At 35.1% G+C, this 25,891-nt stretch overlaps 1 protein-coding gene and 1 long non-coding RNA gene across 4 annotated transcripts; both read right to left on the bottom strand.

The window, feature by feature from the left end:
- Positions 1-831: 831 nt before the first annotated feature.
- Positions 832-6,454, bottom strand: LOC105032060 (calmodulin-7). Its single transcript, XM_010906403.3, has 2 exons — positions 6,222-6,454; positions 832-1,518 (listed from the first exon to the last, which is right to left on the bottom strand). The coding sequence occupies exons 1-2, from the start codon at positions 6,295-6,297 to the stop codon at positions 1,145-1,147; spliced, it is 450 nt and encodes a 149-aa protein (XP_010904705.1). The 5' UTR covers positions 6,298-6,454; the 3' UTR covers positions 832-1,144.
- An 8,308-nt stretch (positions 6,455-14,762) lies between these two features.
- LOC105032059 (uncharacterized) lies at positions 14,763-19,787 on the bottom strand. 3 transcript variants are annotated; one of them, XR_012135057.1, is made up of 5 exons: positions 19,550-19,787; positions 18,235-18,324; positions 16,418-16,952; positions 15,050-15,603; positions 14,763-14,968 (listed from the first exon to the last, which is right to left on the bottom strand). It is a non-coding gene; the product is annotated as an uncharacterized lncRNA (long non-coding RNA). The 3 variants fall into 3 exon arrangements; XR_829726.4 differs by having other exon boundaries at positions 14,763-15,603; positions 16,418-16,716; positions 16,823-16,952; XR_012135056.1 differs by having other exon boundaries at positions 14,763-15,603.
- Between the last annotated feature and the right edge of the window lie 6,104 nt (positions 19,788-25,891).

Genomic DNA, 25,891 nt, shown 5'->3' with positions numbered 1-25,891 from the left:
AGTTACTTGTAAGGATTGTTGCACTCTTAAAGAGACTGAAAGATGCCTGATAGGCACCTCCATTTTGGTCCAGATGGCAATTGAGACCTCATTGAATTTTGTTTATCCCTGCACAATCTCACCCAAAAGGAGGTTTAAGGAATGAGCAAAATTTTGTTTATCCCTGCACAATCTCACCCAAAAGGAGGTTTAAGAAATGAGCAAACTTACGTCTGTTTGAGTGACGGTGAATTATCCGATAGCTGAAAGGTGAGCATAGCAGCTTAGTCAAGCCATCTGATTCATATGATATTTGTTTTACACAAAAGATGACGTATGAGCATGGCAACACAGCATCCAAGCAGGTGTTTAATGGAGCAACTACACGACAGTCCCGGGTTCACTGGCTTGCAGGCCAAATGAGATGAACCAGCAAGACAGATCCCAAATTTGGCCTGCTCTCAAAGTAAGAAAGAATCAGCAATTAGAAAAATGGATGGGGGGTAGACCCTCCGAGGTTTAGGGCACCCAAAGGTCATCAAACAGACAAAAGCAAACACTGAAGACGCAGCTAGTGCGCTCAACGAAGACACGTGGCTAAGTCAGTTAATTTATGCAAGCGACTAGCGGCCGGGGAACGTTATAGCACAGGAACCACGCAGCAATGATCAAATTAGATAAATTACGGGACCCAAAAGGCCCAGAGCATCATCAGCTTAATGTAAGTTTGGTCACACCGAAACCGATCCATACAAGAGTTTGAAGGATCAAATGATATCATAATAACAACATGTGGATAGGAGGAAGGGCACAAACAATAAAAGTTTCAACAAAATTTTGAGTCATCCAAGATGGCAACCTGTAGCTAGTTTGCGATAGTTTAAAAGATAATGGAAAAGGAAGATCCTACATAAAGATCCAAGTCCAAGTTCTGAAGAGCATGAAAAGATCAGGAAACAGAAATAAACACAAACAGTGCAACACAACCACCCAAGTCAGAAGAGATACGGTATGTATCACTGTTCTTATACTTTCCACAACTACCACAACTAACCAAATAACTACTACTAACTACAAGACCACGAATGAAGGGAATCCCATAATACTACTTATCTGCCATGATGTTCTGCTTTTCTTAGAAAGGTTCTTAGTGAGGAAGGATTTCTCACTTGGCCATCATGACTTTGACAAACTCCTCATAGTTGATCTGGCCATCACCATCAACATCAGCCTCACGGATCATCTCATCAACCTCCTCATCGGTAAGCTTCTCACCAAGGTTGGTCATGACATGGCGAAGCTCAGCAGCTGAGATGAACCCATTTTGGTCCTTGTCGAACACTCGGAAGGCCTCCTTGAGCTCCTCCTCTGAATCAGTGTCCTTCATCTTGCGAGCCATCAGGTTAAGGAACTCTGGGAAGTCTATTGTACCATTGCCATCTGCATCCACCTCATTGATCATGTCCTGAAGCTCCGCCTCGGTAGGATTCTGCCCCAGTGATCTCATAACAGTTCCCAGTTCCTTGGTTGTGATGCAACCTGTGGAGTTTCATGAAAAATAAATTGTATTATGATTTCATATCACATAGCTTTTCCTTTTATCTGGGAATTTCAATACCCAGTAGCAACATTCAACACAAAAAAATAGTAGAATTTATATTCAAAAGCACGTTGTTTTCCATACTTTAACATAAGTTATTGTAGCATCACTAAAACGAAATTTTTCAGCGTGCCTACCTAACAATAAATAAATAAATAAGAATGCAAATAAACAAAAGAAAGCATGCAGCACAAATGTAAACTGATGAACCAGCAAGTGATCCAACAACAATTATCAGTTTAAAGTTGATGAACTAGCGATACTGCACAAATGGAGTGAACTATGCTGCAAAGTCTCAAAACATAAAATAAATGAGCATGGTTACCGACAAAAGGACTGCAGTTTCAGATGCACTTTCCAGTGAATTAGGAGGCTCAGCAACTCCAAGGTATAAATCACCCATCAATGGCAAACCTCATATACTCCCATCACGCTGCACAGAAACCACATGCCAGCATTCTACACTATGGTTTTTATGTACACCTTTCATGACCTAGCCGTTCAGCCTATGAAGGAACCCACCAGCGGGGACAAAGAGACCAGACAGAGCAGCATATATAAACAAAGTACAACAAAATCAGCCAAACTCAATGCAGCTGCTTGATCCAAAAACAAGATTTAAACCAAATTCTAGCATATATATATATATATATATATATATATATATATATATATATATAAACATATTTCTCACTAGCATCAAATCCAAAATCCTTGACAACAAAGTCTGATCGAATCCTCAATTTCGACTCTTCCCTAGTTTACAACCTATGTAAATTTGTTTGGCATCTATGAGCATAATATAGTGCAGTTGTGAATGGCCATTGCTTAATTTTTCCCATATCACAAATGGCAGATTCTTATTAGTGAATGCCATCAGCTTCAAAAATCAATGATGAAAAAGGGAGTGTAATGCACCATAAAGAAATTAAAAGGTTTGTTGAACTTAAAGTATGTAACAACAAAGTCATACTATTAAGTGGCGTTGCTACAATCTGCATGGGCTGGTGGAACTAGGAGAAAAAGCTATCATATAGCTTATTTTGGTTACGAAATGATGCATGGTGACCACTTGCATGAAAAAAAACATCATACCCAAGCACTGTTACACACAAAATTGACAATCTGCCAGATCATATACTTAGGCCATAATGCGTCAAGCATACGGAAATGGACAACTAACACAATAAAGATCAAATGTTAATGTACTTAGTCATCTATCAGATCCCAGAGGCTCGAGTTGCACTGAATAATTATATTCAAATTTGAACAAGAGACTAGTAATTTCTGGCCCTATCTGACTGCTAAAATCTCTAAATCTCAAGAATTTGAATCCAAATAATCACATTCAAATTTGAACAAGAGACCAGTAGTTTCTGACTCTATCTAACTACCCTCTACATCTCAAGAATTTGAAAAACCAAATACATTTGATCCAACTAAATGTGCAATTGAAAAACCAACACTGTCTAACCTAATGCTATATTAATCAAAATAACGGGTAATCTTGAACTGTTGGATGTAAATAACCATCAATATAAAGTATTCAAATGGCCTAATGTGAAATGCATAGATCTTCTTCAAGTGCTCCAAAAGTATGACATTAACATGACAGCAGATTCCACGACAATTTTGGTGATGTTTCATCCGAAACATCATGGTTGAAAGTTTAAACCTAACTATTCCAAAGATTGTATCTTGCATTTTCTTGTCAAAGAATCTCTCAAAAACCGATTCCCCTTTGAAGACCATAAAATTGCAATTGCTGAGATCCCGCGCGTTAAAAAAAATGTGGGTGCAATAGTGGCTTGTTTTATCTGCGAGCCTGCATCCATTTTGGCTGAATCATGAAACCATCTAGAAGATTTGTGATCACAAGGCCAGCCTTTCAAAGCAAAAAGCAGCATCCGCCACTCCATATTCAAGTAGCAAACTATTTATATGAATGCTTTCTACTACACTTTACATTCACAAAGGACACACATTAAGCTAATTGGGTGCCAAAAAGATGGATCTTCTAAAGACAATATGTTCAGACCTTCTGCTACACAGATATATAGAAAACCTGCCCCTACACTATGTGGATCCATAGAAAAAGACCTAAAGAGAAAAAGGAAAGAAATAGATAATAAAAGAGAAAAATAAATGAAATAACTGAAAAAAAGAATTATCTAAGTATAGAATCCAAGTATCTTAATAGTTGTACATGCATATATAAAGAACTACAGCAAAAGCCTCCAAAGATCTTTACCTGCCAAACTTACCATATGACTGAAGTAAATTCTTTTTAATAAACATTACCACAAATTCGATCATAAGTTTGATTCAGCAATAGAATATAAATCCAAACTTTAATTTTTTGAATCGAAAGTACATCCAATTTCATGACATTTAAAGACCAAAAAATTAAATACATTGAACTAAATGTGTGGGCACAATCTACAACTTTTAATGTTCGAACTGCTTGCAAAGCATATGATTAAAAAAAAAAAAAAAAAAAAAGACAAAGACCCTTGCCTATGCAATAAAATCATGAACAAAGTAATCGATTTAGAATTATGACCTATACCAGCCAATAAATCACTTAATTGTAATATTATTTCAGAAATCGTTAACTTCCTCATAAGGAACTGCAAAGCATATAATAATATAAATGATCCACATCAACATCTTTGAAAATTAATGGGATGTTCATAATAGGTATAATGGTATAAATTAGATGTGCCTCTACTGATTGAACCATATCCTGTACGATAATAACGTTGTAGCTATAGAATAATTTATGGAATAATTCAGAATGAAAATATGTTTTTAATTCCACTTTGCCATTTTATATTAATGCTGCTTCACATTAATCAATATACCCTATAGGGTGATTAGATAAAAGCTTTGAGAAGCTCAACAGCTAGAGCATCACAGGGTTCACTTTGGACCCATGTTGCAAAGGAAACTGTCACTTTCAATCTCCAGCAAGAGGAAAGAAACTAGCATAAATGCACCCTGGGAAATGTTAATTTCTTTTCCTTATCACTTCCACATAAGATCTCAAAATTAATTTCCGATTATACATTTACTAATACAGGAAAAACCTTCTTAAAATGTTTATAACTCCAACATAAATCATCCACAACATGTCTAAGTTTCAGCGGACGGATATGTGGTCAATCATGCACTTAGTGTCACATAATATTCTTCTTAACTTTTTTTATATGATAGCATGATAGTAAATACCCCCAAAATAACCCAACACAACATAAGAGATGCTAGAGGTACTGAAGCTTCAAGCTGTAAGTTTCAGAAACACAAACAATAAGAATAAGACAGATGGATCAAATCCAGCTGGAAGTTGCACTTCTGACAAATACATGCCAAGATGTATCAAACTGACTAGATCAAACTCATAATATTTCAAACAATTATAAGATACTGTAATCGTGACAAGAATTAATCCCTCCAGAATCTTAAACCAAATACAACACATTTGACCACTAAAAATAGATATCATGCAACAATGTTCGGATTATCACAAGCATACAGTTCAGAGTCTTGCTAGTCGAAGCATTCAAAAACTTGTATGACTACTTCAGAAACAGAAAGTATTCTGAATACTAACTGAATAAAAAGGACAATTTTGTTTCCCGCCTAATATCTTCATGAATTGGTTGGACATGGCCCAACTTTTCCATAAACAAAAGCAAGAGAGATGATTCAATCAATAGCATCTAAAATGTCAACAATTAGAACAAGTAGGTTTGCTGTACCAGCTGGTACCATACCATATCAGTGTATGGTACCGTATCAGTGCCAAACGTGTACAAAGTCTCGTGCCATACCGACACACAACACGCCTCGCCATCTCATACCATACAGCATACCGGCACTATAATAGAATGGTACAAGTCTGGGGTCTGGTAACCTTACAACTTTCCAAATATTAAGGTTCACAACCCTTAGCTCCACTACCCAGCACAAAGCACACAAATTACTGAAACATGAAGGTGGAAAACTTTTTTGCTTTCAAATTGAATTAACTAACTAACATCTGCGTCCATCAACAGAGAGAACAAACATATTTCCAGATCTAAATAACTTGGAACATATAAAATCAACTACGGGTGCATGTGATCACCTTTCCATCTGATGTTCTAGCCATTCAATCCACCAGACCACATAAATGTCAAACCCAAAAAACCAAATGACCAAAGAAAAAAAAAATCCGAAAAGTTGCAGCATCATAACAAGATGGGATTCAATCAATCAGCAAATACCAAACAGATTTAGAACCCCATGATCCAAATCCGGACCCAGTGATACAAGAATCAGCAAACCCTACTAAAAAGATAGAGATCATAAACCATCAAAAACTTGATCAGCCACAAAGGTCCAAATAAAATCTAACGAATAAAAAAATCAACAACTATTTAACCCAAGAAATAAGTAGAGGCATCAGATTCCAATATATAATCTAACAATAAAAATCTAACAGAAACCCTAAACTAACGATCTCAATTAGAACCAGCCAATCCATCTCCGGATCTGGCCAAAGAACACTCAAGCTCAAACAAAACGAGATCAGAAACACAAAAAGGGAACAAGACCAGTGGAGAATAAATCAAAGAAAGGAGGATCGAAGGGATCTGACCGTCTCCATCCTTGTCGAACAAGCTGAAGGCTTCCTTGAACTCAGAGATCTGGTCGTCCGTGAGCTGATCGGCCATCGTTCTTCTTCTCCGAGATGGATCGAGAAAGAGGGATCGAGAGAGGCGTTAAGCGCAACAGAAGGCAAGGAACGTATAGAGTGGCTTTGGGGTCGGGGGAGAATTAGTTGGGATCTCTTATACCGGCGGAGGATGCGTTGGCATCTGATGCTCTTCATCCGGACGCGATGGCGTTCTTCAATACGAGGCATACATTATAACGGAACTGCCCCTGTCATTGAAACTAATTGCTTTGGTCTTACCTGAATATGCTAAACATACTTTTGGGATAGATGGAAATTAAATGAAAATTTATCAAGCTCAAAAATCAACTGAATTAACTTTTATTTTTATTATATGGAACCAAATTGTGAATCAATTCAGTCTGCATAGTTTTCTATTTCCTAAAAAAAGTAAAGATCAAGATGATAAATTACTTTGAGTCTAAATTTTTTAGAATGAAGATGCACCATCTAAGAATCAAATGAATAATGAAAGCGCGGACCAACATGAACATAAAAAGGGGGTCACATGATGCTAGAAATGAATTGGCGGCAAGCATTTCGTCATTAGAAATCATTTGATAATGCACGATTATCATAAGAAGGAAGCTTATTGTCAACATTATCCGACAATAGGAAATTTCTATAAATCTTTTCAAAAGCATGTCAAAGTTTTCAAGTCTAAAGCCAACTCAGTTTGATCGAACGATGGGCCATATATCATCCAAAAAATATTGACAGCACTAACTCCATCACAAAGCCCTAGCATTGAGTTCAAATCAAACTAGGAGTTTAGGATTTGATTGCACACATTTTACCATTAAATCCTGTACGGTGACAAACTAATTGCCATCGAAACCAATCTAATAGTACTAGGCTCACCGTTAGATTGAATTGTATCCTTAAACCTTAATCAACAAGATTGATTCTTCTAGTATTTAATAGTTGTTTCGTGTTTTAGTTGGGCTTTAAGGATATTTGCTTATCCCCATCAACGTAAAGGATCTTAGGGCCTATAAATATTTCCTGTATCCTCTTTTTTTTTTTTTTTACACATTAATTTAATTAAAGTTTTATATAAGTACATGCTTCAATCATGAAACTTGATCACTTTTAAATCTTTTGCATGATAAATTCTATGCAGCTATGGTAGATTTTGAGGCATCTTGATGGGTTTCAAGAATTAGTAGTGATAAACTTAGTAGTTTCTAGTAGGTTAGCATCTTCTTTGATGATCAGTGGATTTCATGTGATACTAAAGATGATTAATGGGAAGATAAACTACTAGATAGCTTTTAGATTTTAATTTTCCTTTTATGTTTTCTCTCCTACTTCTAAAATTATTATTGTTTTCCCTCTTAGCTAGTTTGATTTCTTTACTGTATTACTCTGAAGTATAGTTTGTCGTATTGGTATGTATTCATCATATTGTATAGTATTAGTATCAAATTGATATGCTATATGAAGATCATACTGAAATGTCAAACCGGCTTCCATATCAACACAATAATAAGATGGTACCAATAGGAATCCGATATCAATACGATGAATCTTGCTCTGAAGTTCTTGTTAAGTCTCCTAATCTACATCACTAGTATCATCCAATTCATATGTATAAAATTCTCATTTTTTTAATAAAAAAATTCTCAATGATCTCTTAGTTGATAAGTTTGAAAATAGAATTAACCACTCTTCTGTGGGGTCTTTTTGCCATTCAAATTCTTTGACTTCCTCTTTTGATAAATCTCATGAGTGGCACCCACATCCTGGCCAATAAAGAAGAAACGGGGACAGTATCGTAATTTAATTAAAAGGCGTGAAAATGGAAAAGGGCGACAGGAAAGAAGCGGGGCGGTGATGCAACGTTAGCCTGTCGGGAACCCGCACCGTTCTTTTAGTTTAATAAAACGATTTTATCGATTTAATTACCATCAACAATTCGGCGATTAATTTAATTAATGAATCGGGCGTAGGTCCAGCTGGATGCGGTCCCGACGCGTGGAGGCCCACCACCGGCTGGTTTCGGCTGGAAGGGCTCGTGGCGCCACGTCCGCCATTGTTCATCCTCCTCCGTTTACCCAAAACCTCCTAACACGTTGTTAAAATAACCTCCATGCTTTAAGCGCCGTGCTAGGCCATGTAAGGTCTCCCTGCAAGTAATATTTAGTCATAAAATAAGCCGTCAGGCAGATGCTGCCGTATTCCATACTAAAAAGTACGGACAATTTAAAACCCGTGTATCCTTACCTTTTTTTTTTTGTCATCATCTGAGGGATGGAAGATAGAGAGGTAAGAGAAAGAACGTACGAGGTTTTAAACAGTAATAGCCACGAAGGAGCTTAACAAGTTGACTATGACTGTTGGTAGTGATGACATGAAGAGATTTTTTTTTTTTTTTTTTGATAAAAAATATGGAGGAAGTGAGAAATTTTCCTCAAAATTTATTAAATTAAATATACATGCATCCAAGAAATGAGAAGAGGAAAGAACTACGAAGTGAGAGAGGAGAGGAGAGTCTGCAAGATAAGGACTTACAATTGTCTATGGACTTAGCCAAGCACAAAGCACCCCATCATTGGAAGGAATGCAGCACCCCTGCGAAGCATCGAGGAAGGGAGGCTCGATCTTGTTCTTCTTGAATACTCTAAAATTCCGTTCTTGCCAGATGTGCCGCATAATAGCCACGCATAGTTAGTTCCATCCTTTTTCCTCAAGCTTAAAAGGATTTTTCTTCACCTCTATGAAGTCCTAAGTTCCATCAAATTGCGGGACAAACTTCTCGCATCAAGTGAGATAGCAACAGGAGTTGTTTTTTCCTGTCAAACAAACCTCGGGACCACCTCAGCTCTTGGGGGCTGAAAACGATCATCGCTATTAATCATGTTCCGGCTTCTTATCAAACAAAAAAAAAAACATACTCCAACCTTGAGATCCTATATCTTCCACTGTGCTAAAGATTTATATTTTTTGATTTTTAATTTTTAAAAAATATTTTTTATTTTTTTTATTTTTATTATTGAATAAAAATAAAAAATATATTTAATAATTATATTTTTATAAAGTAAAAAGCAATATTTAGGGACGGCAAATGAAGAGCTCGACGAGAGAGAAAGATTGAGGAAGGGAGAGAGAAGGAGATGGAGAGGTGAAGTGCTCGACGAAGGAGAAGAATTCGGATTTTTTACTTTTTAGTTTGGCATTTTAAACGTACGAAAGTAAAAAAAATAAAAAAATAAATTTTAGAAAGTAAAAAATTTTTGCTTTGCATATAAAATAATTATTTTGATTATTTTAATTTTAATTTTTTACTTTTCATAGTGTTACCAAACATTACTTTTTGAATTTTATTTTTTAAAAATTAAAAAATTAAAAAATTATTTTTTTAATTGCTAACCAAACACACCCTAAGTTACTCGTCTCTTTTGCAATTATGGATACGATTGTATGATCCTACAAAATAGATCATGTTCATCTATTAAAAAAAAAAAAAAGACATGGCAATATTTTTATAAAAAAATAGAACTCTCCTTTATTTTGGAACACTGCACATGCAAGTGAGCCGATGTTTTTTTAAAACATAAAAATAAGGGGATAGTTTAAGTTTTTTACTGTTTGCCCCAAGTTTATTATTTATAGCATTACTTTCCAATGTTGGAGAGGAACAGAGAGGAGGAAAAAAAATGCAACTATAGAATGATATCTACCATTTTATTATAAATGGTTGTTTTCTCCCCTTTTGTGCATGTCCCGTCCATTTTAAAGAAAGGGGCATTGGATAATTTAGAACAATTTACAATTTCTTGATTGATTTATTGAAAATATATAAAATGATTAATAGAGATGAAGAATAGTAACTCCAAGCATAAAGAATACCAAAGAGTAATAATTCCAAACATATTCCTTTCAACATGTGTTGTGACATAAGCATCCTATAGTTGCGCAACCCCCGTAGATGATGTCAAATAATTCTAATTGATAAGTTCCGCCTTGTCTTTCTCTCTACATGAAATGAACGACGCATACAAGAACCCCACGCCATGTTCCAGGATGCTTCTTTTTGCTTGCCGCCAAACTTCAACACTAAAATTTTAATGCCCACCAACCATGTTGCAGTCAAGAGAGAGGGGCATCATTACAATGATTAATTTCAAGGGTCAAATTAGAAAGAAGAGAATTATACATTGAAGATGATGTTGGAGGAATTCCAAAAAGAAAAACTCAAAAATTCTCTAAAATTTCTCTCCAAATATTTTAATTTTAATTTTTAATTTTATTATTTAAATATTTATAATGTCATTAATTTCTTCGTTATCATTTTTTAAATTTTTGACCGCTAATTATCCAATGATTATATGTATTTAATTTTATTTTTATTTTTTGATCGTTAGACTCTTTATTGCAGATCTTCATGAGTTAATAAAAATTCAAATAGTCACAAATGATCATAAACGGTTATATTGGATAGTTATAAAATAACCATATCGAGTCCTAATTTTTACATCCCATCAAATCATCTTCCTCCCTTCTTTTTGACTTTTTATTTTCAAATTTTTTATCTTTATAATTTTTTTAAGGTGCTGGATGGATCTCCATCAGCCTCCTCCACACCATACTCACAGACGGAAGATTCCAGTCATATCTTGGGATAATTTTTTCGATTTTTTTTGTACAAAAAATGAAAGTACGTCTTAAGATAGTATCCAACAAATTTTTGAATTTAATTAATTTTATGTCTTGATATTCTGTAAGTTATTTATAATTTTTTATAGTTTTATTTAGTTTTAAATTAAATAAGAAATTTTTAAAGCTCTGTTCTAATAATCTAAGGCTTTTTGTATGTCCCTGGATTGTGATTAAGAAGATATTAGTGGACGTTGATTACATGCAATTATTTATATCCACTCACTTGTTTAAAACTTGCCAGCTCCCTTTTTGTCCAGTTGTGCTCATCATATCCGCTCAATTGCTGCAGCTTATAGTGGTTAGGGTTTGATTTCTGCTTTTATTCGGACTCATCTTTACTTTGGATTAATTATGGGGGTCGCTCCTTGTTCAATTGAGATCCTGTATTAAGGTAGGTCTTCCTACCTATATACTTTTGTACTTGGTTTATGGTGGGATATTCTCTCACCTGAAATCATATCATCTGGGGGTGGTTGGAAGGGCTTTGAGATTGATGTTATGTATGTTGTTCAGTAATCATAGACAGTTTACTAAAATTGAAACAATGAAGTTGTAATTGCTATAAGCTCAGATATACTGACATGTAAATTATCTTACTTTGCTTGAATTATTTAACCACAACATTCCACAAACTTGATCTGTAAATCGTTCCATACAATTGGCCATAACCTTGGTTGTTGTTTAACTAACTAATAAGATGAATCTATAATCAGTACTCTTGACTTTGATTTCATTGTGAAAAAAACTCGCTATTGTCTGGTTTAAGTGTCTGGCTATAATCTGTCTTTATGTGTTCTTGATGTTTTGTGAACAATAACTGAAGTAACTCAGGTGGGGGAAAAAAGAAATCTTTTACTTTTCACCTGGTCAGATTGGAATCAACAACTAATGTTTTGGGCTTTAACCACAGTCGGACAATCTCATCAAGGTCACAACCTTAGACATTTTTCTTCAATTTCGTATTTCAAAGCTACTAATAAAGAAAAGGTTGCCATAATTGGAAGTTTATAATGTAGAAAATTTCATGTTTACTTGCTGAAGCTTTCACTTACGTACTGCTACGGCACACTTAAAAATCTTTAGCTGTCAGCTTATGTTTCTGTCCTCATTTTTTGGCCCTTGATTAGGATCTTTGTGCCCTCAAATGTATTTGTTGAGTTGTTGATTATTTGTATATTGCACTTCTTTTCTTTAACACTTCTTCTCCTTTGCCAAATAATCTTAACCTTTGGAAAACACATATGGTCAAAAGGTTGATCTGCTGTCATGTGATCTTATTCTCAATGTAAATATATGTCAGAATTATGGGATGTTAAATATGTGGTTTCTTGATAGAATGTTTCATTTTGTAGTAGATATGCAGTTTATTGTCGTTCTTGCAACATAGCTGGAAATTAGCATTTAAAACATTTAAAACTATCCATAAAGTGACCTGGAATTTATCATTGGAAGTATCTGCTTAATCTATTTATTATAGCAGAGTACCATTTTTTTTTTTTCCTCTGGAGCATCTCTATTTTGTGAATCTCATGCCTTACAGGATATTGTGCTGGAGTTTTATTGGCACCTCCAGGTTAAATGCCTTGGGATTAGAAATGGGCTGGTGACTCTAGCATGGTGCAGGGGTATAGGCAGGCCATTATCAGTCTTTTCATGGATTTTTTTGCCTGGCACTGGTATGGTCTTAAACCTCCTCTACAGAATTAATATCGACTGATCTCCGGAAGGAGATGACGAGTAAAATAAAAATTTTGCTCAGATTTCAGGACATGTCAGGTTCGCTGTGATGCATGTTGCATTTTATCCCTTTCCTATGTTATATCTGAACTTATATTTTGAATTTTACTCTGGACATCTTTGGATCATAAAAATTTATGTTTCTTGTTTCATTGATAATGGTGATCTATGTCATAGCATAATTTAGATTTGCTTAATGCTGATTTTTTTTTACATCAATAATTTCTCAAGATTGCTCACAGGTACATGATTTATATAGTCATAGGAGAGGTATGATATATTATGTGTTGAATATTTATTATAATATTTCTTATTTGTATTAAGTTACAGTATATTTATAATGATTTGTTTATCCGTTATCTTTGAGATCTATGCCTTATAAAATATTTAAATAGGATTAAGGTCCTAGTTACGATCATCGAGGGGGATGGGTTTAGTTTATAAAGGACCTTCCAGCAATAGAAATCCAATCTCTGTGATATAAGATCCTTTAAAGAAGATTCAATATGATAATAAGAAGCTGATTGATTGGTTAGGGAGCACATATGGTTTATCTGATATAGAAATCATTGATTACATCCTATTCCTATGGTGATTAGTGCTTGTATATAGTGATTAGGAAGAGTTTATCTCTAAATGAGATACGAGAGATATTCTTCGAAATGTGATACTACACACATCCCTAAAGAGGCTCACTTATATGAGAGTATTCGTATATGGCCACAGATATGAGATATGGGCTATCTCTAATAACTTTCATAAAAAATCAAGATACATATACAGGGCTACTAATGCACTGACTCGCAATGAAAAATTCTATACTATGTATGTGATAATTGAAGTCTAGATTAAAAGAATATAATTCAAGATCTGGTTCACTCCGATTCCTTCAGATAAAAACTACTCACATTAAGTAAGATTAGTCACCTTACCCATTACATAGTATAAGCATCCTGAAATTTATTTTTTTATTTTAAAATTTTTAAAATTTTAAATTTTGTGGAGGATTGTTGAAAGGATTCCAAAAAAAAAAAACTCAAAATTTTTCTAAAATTCTCCTCCAAGCATTTTAACCTTATCTTTTAATTTTACTATTTAAATATTTATGGTGCCATTAATTTTTTCATTACTTTTTTTAATTTCTGACTGTTGCACTGCACTGTCTTTACTCCGTTTCTATTATTCTATCGCTAAACTAGATAAAGACCGCCTAGCGACTAACTAGCGACAGAACCAAGACTGTAGCAAAAAGCTTCATCGCTAAACTAGTGACGGACGTCTTTGCTATCGCTAATCCATCGCTAAATTTATTTAATGACAGATTAATGATGCTATTTTGGCCATCACTAAAATCCATCGCTAAATTTATTTAGTGACAGATTAACGATGCAATTTCGGCCGTCACTAAAATCATAGCATAACCCTGATAAGATACAACGATTCGTCTCTAATGTGTCACAATTCCGTCACTAAAAAAAATTGAAAAAAAATAAAACTGTTATTAACCCATTGCTATATAGTCTTTAATATAATTACAAAAACTTGTCGCTATTCTAATAGTATTCAGTTGCTAATATTATATATTGTTCATCGCTACTTCATCGCTAGTCTGTCATTAAAACTAAATATTTTTCATTGCTATGTTGTTAGTATGTGGTCGTTAATATAGTGTCTCATTAATCGCTAGTTTGTTGCTAGTGTGTCATTTAATGTAAATATATTTTGTTGCTAGTCTGTCATTATTTTGTCAGTACACTATTTGTCCGACATCTTTGTTATCTTTAATCTGTCACAATTCTATCGCTAATTTTATTTTTAAGATCAGATTCCATCAACAGTCCATCTATATTTTGTCACTAAAATTTTTAATTTTTTTTTTATTTTTTTCGATATCTAAAATTAATACATGCATAACTAATAACATCCATACGAGCAATATCTAATCTCCTATTTCTCGCCTCAGGCAACATCAATTCTTCCATTTTAGCGAGATATATTCAATCATCCAATCTATAATATTTTATCCAAAATCAATAAATTATAATTTTTATAACACCATAAGTATGTGCAAATGCAGATAGAATACATATAATGTCAATCATATATATCCAAAATACATGAAGTACACAAATAATAAAGTATATAAAATAAGAAAAGTGGCACATAATAAAACACACAACAAACTATGAAGTGCTTAGATGTATATCCCCTTGACCACAGCTATGTCCACTTCTATCTCCCTCCGACACATGCTGCTCCAAAGTAGAGCCCTAAACATTATACATCTACATATAAGTATGATATAGCACAAAAAATGAAGAAAGATATAAAAGTTATATTTCTTCAACTACTTGAGGCTGAGTTGGAGTTTGAGCCACCGAAGGAAATGTCAATGGAGTGTATGGGTGTGGTGGCATCCATCCAAGAGGAGCAGCTCACCAAGCATGTGACCAACACCATGAAGCTGTAGTCGGAGTCATACCCAAAGATCTAGGAGAATGCTCAGTTGTCGATCCAGATGATATTGATGGTGGTTGTGGATGTATCAATTGAGACAAGCCATGAAGAATTTGGTTTATAGATTGCTGTTGTGCAAGAAGAATCTGACCTATTGAATTTTATTATGTTTGAATATTCTGATTTAACTTATCTATATTCTCTCATATAAGATGCATCTCCTTCGTCACCTCATCGTTCGAATGTGACTGTGCACCACATCCAACGGTGCTATTTTGAGATAATGTATTGTTGGATATAGATGGAGGAGCAATTAAGCTATAACCTAACCCAAAAATCTACCCTTTTCGGTTGGTCCCGCAATAGCCAACCAAGCCTCCTCATCCAAAGAAGGATAGGAAGATAGCTCCCCATCATACTTCTGTCACACGATAGTATCATATTTCTCCTACAATGTAAAATTAAAAAATAAAAATTCAATATATAAACAACTAACATGACAACATGCTCTATGACAGTAAATATGCAAAATGAAAAAGAACAAGAAAAGAAAAATACTTACACTCACTATCTTTGCTTTCTCTGATGTAAAGGTATTATCTTTTCTCTTATGAGTGTATTCAAACAACTTTTTGTGATAGATCGGTCTACTGAGCAGTATTTTCTATAATAATTTAAAGGCTGTAAATTAATGCTCAATGCTTATGAAAAAGTACCATAAAGACAACAACAATTACTTCAAATTAGGATATCAGTATGGAACGAATGAAATCTAACTCCAACAAACTGAGAAATATAAAATTTAATGAGATAGCATAGTACAATAGTTGTTTGGAAGAAAAGTGCATTGAATGGTAGATCTTATTGTCAACCAAGTTGAAGCTAAATTGTTTATAGACAGAAATTAACCAGAAATTCTCAAAGACTTATATGAAAATTTAGGTGAGATGAATAACTTATTTTCTGGAGAGTTAGAAGAAGATAATATATTAAATGTGTTTATATATACATGAACTGGTATTTTCTCCTTAGTCCTTACCATTGGACATTATGTTGTTTACATATTTTTTGAGCAGAGCTAAATAGATAATCAAAAAGTGGTTCCAGTTCTCCTACCACAATCAGAAGAAACTAATTGATTACCAACAAAAAATAGCTATATCTTTCACTGGTGTATCTTAGAAGAATTCTCCTTTATTAAGATGAAAGAACTCTATTAAAAAAATATAAAAGTACGTATTATACGTCTACCATAAGCATACATGATAGCAGATCCACCTGTGTGGATGCTCATGTCGGATTATTGACGGTTCTTTGATGCAGTCTTCGACTTCTTCTGCCATTCTTCTCCTGTCCACTCTGCCACCAAGCTAGCCCATTTCTCAATAGTCATAAAAGGAGGCCCTTTATCAATTATTTCACTCAAATCTTCTGTATTATTATTCTGCATTACCTATTTTCTTAAATAATTTAGCCTTTGACTAAGTCATCTTTCTACAACCTTCATGAACACCTTTTTCAATACACCTTTAGTAAGGTCATGAGCAAATTTATAACTATCCTGTAAATGGTATAGAAGTATATCAATCAGTAAAAAATATTAACCTAAAATCAATAAAAATAAGAATCAAGTATGTAGTTACTAAACAAGTTTGTTTCATGCATACAAGAAACTCATTAAACAAGAAGTTCTTCAATTTCATAGGATACATGGACCATCTGATACGACCATTTGGAAGGTTATCCAAAATCTTCTTTGAGATGTATCGCTCCGCACCATCAGGATAGAATTTCTCCCTAAAACAAAAACAACACAAAGGAACCATCAACTGCCAACATGTATATTTATACAATATAGAACAACCATAAAATCTACTTTTATTTTTACTCATAGTGCATGTGCAGGAATGACAGTCAACTCAATCCCAATCAAGACAGATTTTTCATCATCTTCGAAGACAATTCTAGCTGCTGTAGGTGGTGCTATGTCTCGGGCTACCTCTACTGGTGGCGTTGTGTCTCCAATTGTATTATCTTGAGCTGTCTCTAAATATTTTGTCTTGAGGTGTATTGTCTTGGACTACCTCTGATGGTGTTGTGTCTTGAGGTGCATTGACTATAGTTATAGATACTGTTAAGTCCGGAGGTATAGTCTCTTGGGCTGTATTTTTATCCAAAATACAAGCATTTATGTCATTATGCATTCATGTCATGATGTTTTTTTTATCCCAGACAAGAAAGAGGACATACAGTTGATAACCAACTAAAAAATTGACTCTCATGCCAGCATATTTGATATTCTCTTTGCATTTTTAAATTCAATGTCTTTTGAAATGGTTAAATTTAGTGGAAGACTAGAAGTGCAAATTCTGGGTGCATGTCTCTCTTTTCATCCCCTCTACTTTCAACCATTTTCCTTTTCCCATGCCCAATGCAAAAATAGAAACCATCATGGCCTTGCAAACAGAGTTAATAATAACAACTGTCTTATCAAGAGTAATCTCTTTTATTAGATTGAAAATAAAAATTTTAAATCAGTAAACTTTGATTATTTTTTTATTAAAAATTGCAACGTCAATGAACTTAGCAACTCCATTCTTAAACTCATCTGTCACTATTTTCTTATAAATCCTATGATACATTCAACTCCGGTTCATCATCTCTGCACATTCTATCAAGTGATAAATAATAAAATTTAAGTCAACATATACTCAAAAATAATATGCAAAAATTAAAAAAATTAAAAAAATATGCAGCAACTAAAGTAGTTTGAAGTTTTATTTAACTGAATAAGAAGCATGTGAATTTTTAAAAGTAGGTGGACCACTCATAATTGTATTATATCCACTAAAATAGGGTGACCAGACACCTTTCATAAAAAATATTAAGGATAAAAGCATAGATGTTGGTATGTGCTTTGGTATTATATCTAATAAAATAGTATTTAGACACCTTTTGGTACATGTCTCTAAGCTTTTATTTTGACATCAAAGATAAAATAATATCATGGCTATTAATAAAAAATTGAAGCTCATTTTGAATATGTCTTTAGTGGGGTCATTATGATATAAAAAGTCACCTTGACACATTGGCTGATAAAAAAGAAAAACTGCTCTCCTTTGTCCTCCAGTTTAACCAAGCTTGTTCTCGTCTTTTCCCTCAAACTTCCCTGCAAATACAATGAACATTCAACGAACAAGTATAAGTTCATTTTATTTTATTCTTACAAATATTTTAGCAAATATATTGCCGACAACTGCATTACTAATATATTCTTCTACCTTAGTTGCTCTTTTATTAGTTGTGCAAATACAAAAAGACAAGTGAAGTGACTCAAAAATTGTGTGCACCAATCTTAACAGGCCATTATTAGAAATTCTACTAGAAATTTAATCTTCCTTATTCCAAATAAAGCTATTCATAAATGTTGATGGACAATACATAAATGTCTCAGTAGCATACTCAAATAGTCATCAAAATGGACAAGTAAACATTTTGTTTTCCAAATAAATGGGCAAAATTTAGTGATTTGCAAGAAAAAACTATTGCAGAGAGATCATAAAAATAACAGTCTATTATTGGAAACCATTTTGAGTAATGGTATCCACCAAATAATAAACCTTAGGACTCTTTTTTCCAACCACATGCTGAATCAACATAAAAGCCATTATGATCACTTACAGCAAATTCCTTATATAAAAAACTATTTCCAATTATCTCATATAGGCCACCGGTCTTCACCTAAACCTTTTATTGTTCGTAAGAAAAAGCATTTTGTTAATTGTCATATCAATAATTAAATCAACATTCTGATAAAGACTGAACAAGAAATTCTTTCGCCATTCTTATTTTTCCCATTGTTTGATGGGTGACCAACCTAGAAAAAACAGGAACACACAAAGTCATGTAATAATCTTCTACCAAGATTAAGCTTCTACTAAGATTAAGCTCTCAAAACCTCAAGGGACCAACTCACAGCACCACAACTCACACAAAACCCATATGCTTGGGACAAAACCCCAACTGAAACCTAAGTAACCCCTTCGGTCTCTCTCAGGTGTCCTGCTTCCCCACAGATCTCCAAAAAAAGAAAATGAAATGAAAAGAAAAAAAGGGAAAGGAAAACAAATATATCAATCTATATGGGGAAAAGTATTACCTTTTGATTTCTTCATCTTTCCAGTGATTTTTCCTTTATTTTCGCACCGCCACAACCTCAAGAACCAACTCACACCGCCACAAGTCACACAAAATCCCATATACTTGAGAGAAAAGCCCAAATGGAACCTAAGAAACCCCTCTATCTCTCTCAAGTGCTCTCCTTACCCAAATAAGATAATGAAATGAAAAGAAAAAGAAGCAGAAAAAAAAAATGATCAGCGAAAAGATCTTACCTAAAATTTTTTCCGTCTTTCCTTTGTTTTCATTGATTTTTCCAATGTTTTCCCTCAATTTTCCTCTCTTTTTTCCATCCTCAGGAGTCCCAACCGGGTGGGAGGCTTGGAGCGGCCGAATAGGGAAGCTTAGACGATGGCTGGGGTTTCGCGTTGGGTATTTCCTTTTTTTTTTTCTGTTATCGGAAGTCTCAATCGAGTGGGAGGCTTGGAGCAGGTTGCTAGGCGGCAAGTAAAATTTCAGATTTGATATCCATGTCCAACTTATTTTGGACCAATCCTAAGACAGAATTGGCAATCACATCGGATCAAATTAGATATGAATTAGGTCAAAAATTTATTAATTTTAATTTAATTTATTTATATTAATAAAATAAAAATTTAAATTTGAATTCAATACGATCATTGATCATTAGATAAATAATGTGATCTGATCCATAAAATTTATTTATTAAATAGATCAAATTAAGATGTACACATAGGTTTAACAAGTTAAATAGATTTGGATTTAATGGATTGAAATATATTAAGTGGGTTGGCTAAAATACAATAGAAATAGATTAAACACATTTCAATTAGATTAATGATCTAAGAGGACCATCAGATTTAATGTGAATCATTTTGACCATTATGAATTAATGATCTAGAAGAATCGTTGGACTTGGTGAAGCTGTAGGCTCATAAACTGGAGAAGTAAGTCCAGCTCCATTAAATCATTGACTCGTCAATGTTATGAAACATATCATCTTGAATTCGGCAGATATTGCAAGAGCTGAAGTGGCTACTATTACTTACCATGCAAGATTGATAGGGCCATCGGCTAGCTCATCATCGAGAAGCATTTCAAATCAAAACGAGTGAAACTTGTGGCATACTCTACACTGATTATACAGTTTAAAATTTTAGATAGTTAATTTAATTAATTTAATTTAAAGTAAACTAAAGATAGTTTTAAACTATTTTTAAAGTAATTTTGAAGTATTTAATGTATGTATGGTAAAAGTACAATAAATGATTAATAATTTTAGATAAACCAATCTAAAAGCAGCTGATTAGGATTAAATTTGATGATATTAATTGATATATCTTAAAAATTTTAATACATAAATCACATAATAGGCAAGTAAATTAACATATAATAAAAAATAATTTAATTTAAACAAATCAATTTAAAAACTTGACATGATTAAATTTGATGATACTAAACCAATTTAAAAACTTGACATGATTAAATTTGATGATACTAAATTATTTCTTTTAAATTTTTTAATGCATTAATCATATAATTAATAGATGTCTCAAAGTATAATAAAGAATAGTTTTTAAACAACCAAATCTAAAAATAATTATCAAATTTTAAACTTCCATCTCTATTCTGTTTCTATTCCATCCCTATTATAGATTAAAAATATAGATCCGTCTCTCCACTACCGCTCGGTTGTCGCTACACAAATATTGTTTTTAAAATACAGTTACTAATTTGTCACTAGTCTCTCTCCAATATTTTGTTTGAAAATACATATCCATTGATAATCGATCGCTATTCAGTCGCTAAAAAAAAACTATTCGGGACATATGATCTATCGCTAATCTATCACAACATCATCTCTACACATATCATGGATTTATCTATGATCCATCTCTATGCTATCTTTAAAAGGTATTATGTCGAGAACAACATCCATCTCTACTTAGTCCCTATTCCGTCTCTTTTTTTTTCACATCGTTGTTGCTATTCTGTCGTTACGTCGTTATTAATATTACGTGAAAATTACGCATCAATTTTAGTGACTGATATATATCCATCACAATTTCGTTGCTATTATGAAGCATATAGTAGTCATTATTCTATCACAAATCCATTGCTAGGTCACCTGTGAGTGTTATAGCGATAATGTTTGAGTGTTGTCACTATATTGCAGCTGTTTCATCTCTCCTTTATTAGCAAGATGTCGCTATTTTGTCGCTACACCGTTACTAATAATACGTAAAAATTATATGCCAATTATAGGAACAGATATTCTTCTATCCATATTCCATCGCTATTATAAATTTTATAACCATCACGAATTCATCATGAATTAGTCACTAATGCACCTGTGAGTGTTTCAGCAACAACTTTTATATTTTGTCACTATATTTTTTGATATAAAAGGAGACTAATATGTTATAACACAATAGTCACCTAAATTTATTATAAGAAAAAGAGTACAAAAAGAAAAAAAGAAGAGGAACCCCTTCCAAATTGAGAACACAGAAATAATTTGTCACTATGTTGTCACTATTCCATCACTATTAGCGACGACATACCAACCGATCTTGGACATTGCTAAATGTCAGTCTCTAAACAGCCAGATTTTTGTAGTGTTGGACTTCTAATTACCAAACGGTCATATATATTTAATTTTATTTTTATTTTTTGACCATTAGACTTTTTATTGTAGGCCTTAATGGGTCAATAAAAGCTCAAACAATCATAAACAATCATATTGGATGATTATAAAAAAGGTCATTTTAAGATCTGATTTTTAACACCCATCTAATCCTCTTCCTCTTTTCCTTTTAGCTTTTTCCTTCCGATTTTTTTATCTTTATGATTATTTTTCTAGATGCTAAAAGGATTTCCATCAACTTTCTCCATGGTCGTGCTCATAGGCGAAGGATTTCGATCATATCTTAGGATAGTTTTTCTGATTTTTCCTGCATGAGGGATGAGAATATATTTTAGGATAATATCCAATATGCTTCCGGGTTTGATTAATTTTATGTCTTAATATTCTGTAAGTCATTTATATTTTTTCTATAACATAGTTTTGTTTAATTTTAAATTATATCAGGAATTTTTAAAGCACTGTTCTAATAGGTGAAACTAGGAAAATGGACTTAAGATAGCTTAGAAAACTCAGAGGATATTGAAGGACAAGGGAGTCCTTATCATCTTATGGTGGCCTCCTTAATTTCTTAATATTTGTCATTTGATAAGCATAATCCCACTGCTGTCTAGTCCATGTTCCTCATCTATGTCTTGACCATTTCTGACATGATTATAGGTTATTGTGCCTCGCATGACGTTCGCTTACAAATATGTACATCCATTTTGTTATCATTATCTATAGTCAGCGCTTTTGTAACCCCACTAGTAGCATCATTAACCCAAACTCAGACAATGCTTATTTAAAAGACTTAGCATTCACATTTCTTCCTACAAACTTGGGACTTAACAAAACCTTCAACTTAAAAAACAAAAATTTTGATTGCCAAAACCTGATGAGCTGCATCATTGTCACAAACTTAGAGATTGGTTCTTAAAACACTAAGTAAGTGTATGTATGCCTAAAGTTAACCATCTAATAGTATATTCTAAACTATCTCAATCAACGTATAAAATCTCAATATAGTTGACTCAAAACTACAGTTCATCATGCATTCAAATATTGAATGGTAGTGTTGGTGGATGATGATGAAGGTTGAAAATAGTGATGGTGGCAAATGTGGTGCGAACTATATCATCTAGAGCCCGGATGTCAGACTGCTGGCTGCTAGGGATTCACCCCTATTCAATCTATCGGTTTTTGGAGCGGAGCTCCATGCCACCTAAGCAGGCATCATCTACACACGATAGGTATTGCGGGCGGAGAGAATATTCATTGAGGGCGATTCTATTATTATTATTAGCTAGATCCAAGATGAGGTGAAGCCTCTGGAAGTTCATCGTCTGCTCCGAGACATCTGAAGGTTCCTCAGTTACTCCACCCCGATGACTGTTCGATATATCTTTCGAAAGGTGAATAGCACCGTGGATTGGATTGTCTCCTTTGTTGCCGACCATACTGGAGACTGGACTTAACGTCAAGGTGATGAATGTTCAGGAGTCTTGCGTGATATTTTGTATACTGATTTCTTAAACTATACTCACATCAAACTAGTGTGATCGTCCTGCTGTACCAAAAGAAAAAAAAATAGTGATGGCGGATAGTTTTGGGATTACCAGCAATGGATGGTGGGAGAAAAGTGGTCAAAAATAGTGATGGTGGACAGTTCATCATGCATTCTCTTTCTCTCTCCCTTCTTAACTATTAATTATCATTTTTTTTATATTTTTTTTTAGATACCCCATATATTCTGATCCCGCCCATTACTCATACTATGAGATGACATAGCAAGAGGTATTTTGATATGAAATTTGAGATCATAATGTTTAATGCAAAACTAGATTAATGATTATTTCTATGAAAGGTGATAATGGAGTGGCCATCCTAATGCCCAATTTCAAATGAGGCATAGTATAAAGTTCTTTTTTTAAATTATAGTTGTTGGATGGATGTTTGACTAGGACACCACCTTCCAAGACCTTTTCAGTACTACACGATGCAGCAGGAAGAAAGAAGAAACAAAATAAAATAATCAAAATATGTGGATCAGCCACAAAAAAGACTCGCCTCCACGGGGCATACAAACTTCACTATAAAAAAAAAATTTATAAGAGAAAATCTCACCCTCAACCCTTGTATACCCAATTCTCTCTCACTAGAAGTTTTCCTCACAAAAGCTCTCTCTCTCTTGGAAGACCCCCTGAACCCCTGAAGTGATCGGCGTTCGTTATCCAGGAGCCTCCTGCTCCTCTCTCAGCGCTTCCGCCTCTCTCTTCTTCTCTCGGATTCCGTACGATGGATTTGCGGCAAAACCAGACCACACACGAAAACCACTGTGCCTCGCAGGCCCTTTTAAAGAGCTTAAATCTGATTAGAGAGGGATTAGGAGTCATAAACAAAGCTAAATAACCTTCTGGACCATCGGATCAAAACTGGGAGCCACCCACGCCATTTGATCACGCTCCGGTCCACGAAATAGTACCGTGGACTGCAAAAAATGCGTGGAAAATGCCCACGCGGTCCACAGGCCCAGCCGTGGATCGGGGTACAGGCCCAGGCAAGGAGCCTGGGCCTGGGTCAGCCCACGCACGCGTGCTTGGGCCGCGCACGGGCTGGGCCTTGCGCCCGCCTGGGCCGCACACCCGACTGGGCCGCACGCCCACCTGGGCCGTCCGCTCGCCTGGGCAGCGCGCCTGGGTCGCGCGTCCTACGCATTGGCCCCGCCTGGGCCGCGTGCCGCCGTCACTCCATCGGCCCGCCACCAGCCGCCAGCGGTCCTCCATCACCTCGGATCTCATGCCGACTTTAAAAGTTCGTATCTCCTCCATCCAAGCTCCGTTTAGGGTGATCTTGGTCTCATTGGACTTCATTTTTCACCACGAACCTCACTATGGGCTCAATGTGGACTGAATCTCGAGGTATCAAATTCTAACAATCTCCACCTCGACTCGATATTCGACCTCCTCCAAACTTTGAGAGCTTCTGAATCTCCTCATCCCCATGCCCTAGGGCAATCGCCTGCTGATCATGGATGGGCAAACATGGGAGTCGAGCCAGGCTGCTCGATCCCATCTCCATCGTATGCTATGCTCCTCCTATCCTGAGACTTGCTCGGGACATTGTCCTGCGATAATAGGAATCTCACCTTGCGATGTCGTCTCTCATCCTCCCGAGTCTCCTGTCTCATGCCCGATCCACCTCCTGGAGCTCCACCTCGCTCTGAGCTCCATCTGGCTCCCGAAGCTCCACCTCGCACTGGGCTCCCCACCAGATAATAATATCCTCTGCTCTCCTTCTTCCTTTCTAGTACAATCCTATCGCTGCATAGCACCCTCAGAATTCTTCCACCAGCTACCGTCATGTAGCCTCTCGAATCCAGTTTGCCAAGTGAGATAAAATTTTGTCTGAAATCGGGTATGTATCGGACCTCCCCCAATCTCCTCACTGCACCATCATGTATCCTCCAGCTAACCATCCCAATACCTCTGATCGCACAGCTCGATCCATCCGGCAGATATACAGTGCCCTCACTGTTCTCCAGGGAATCAAACTGCTCCTCTCTGCAACATACATGATAGGGACATGCAGAATCTAATATTCACTGCTGGAAAGAAATAGATACATCATCAAATATCTTCAGGACTTCTCCATCTGAATCGTTGCCGACCGTCGCTACAGCAGCCACCATTTGATTTTTGAGTTGAGGGCAATTTCTGGCTAGATGCCCCAACTCCTCATATCGGTAACACCTGATTTTACTCAAGTCCCTCCTGGACTTGGACTGCCCTTGTTGCGATCTCCTGTCGCTCCGTCTACCACCTCTTGCTCCTCCAGAAGCCACCAAAGCTGAGCCACCGCCATCTGAGCTCGAAGTCGGATTCTCCCTCTTGAGAACCTCATTCTGGAGTATCATTGTGATGACTTCGTCCATCTTAATAGTGCTCTTTCCCACTAGAAAAGCAGTTACCAA

The sequence above is a fragment of the Elaeis guineensis genome, chromosome 10, assembly GCF_000442705.2.
Source record: "Elaeis guineensis isolate ETL-2024a chromosome 10, EG11, whole genome shotgun sequence".
Lineage (NCBI taxonomy): Eukaryota > Viridiplantae > Streptophyta > Magnoliopsida > Arecales > Arecaceae > Elaeis > Elaeis guineensis.
This window is presented reverse-complemented; position numbering and strand designations above follow the sequence as displayed.

Excerpts from the sequence above, each read along its gene's own strand:
- LOC105032060 (XM_010906403.3), bottom strand. The coding sequence starts at position 6,297 with ATGGCCGATCAGCTCACGGACGACCAGATCTCTGAGTTCAAGGAAGCC. Across the intron at positions 1,519-6,221 it reads GTTCGACAAGGATGGAGACG|GTTGCATCACAACCAAGGAA; the intron begins GTCAGATCCCTT and ends GAAACTCCACAG.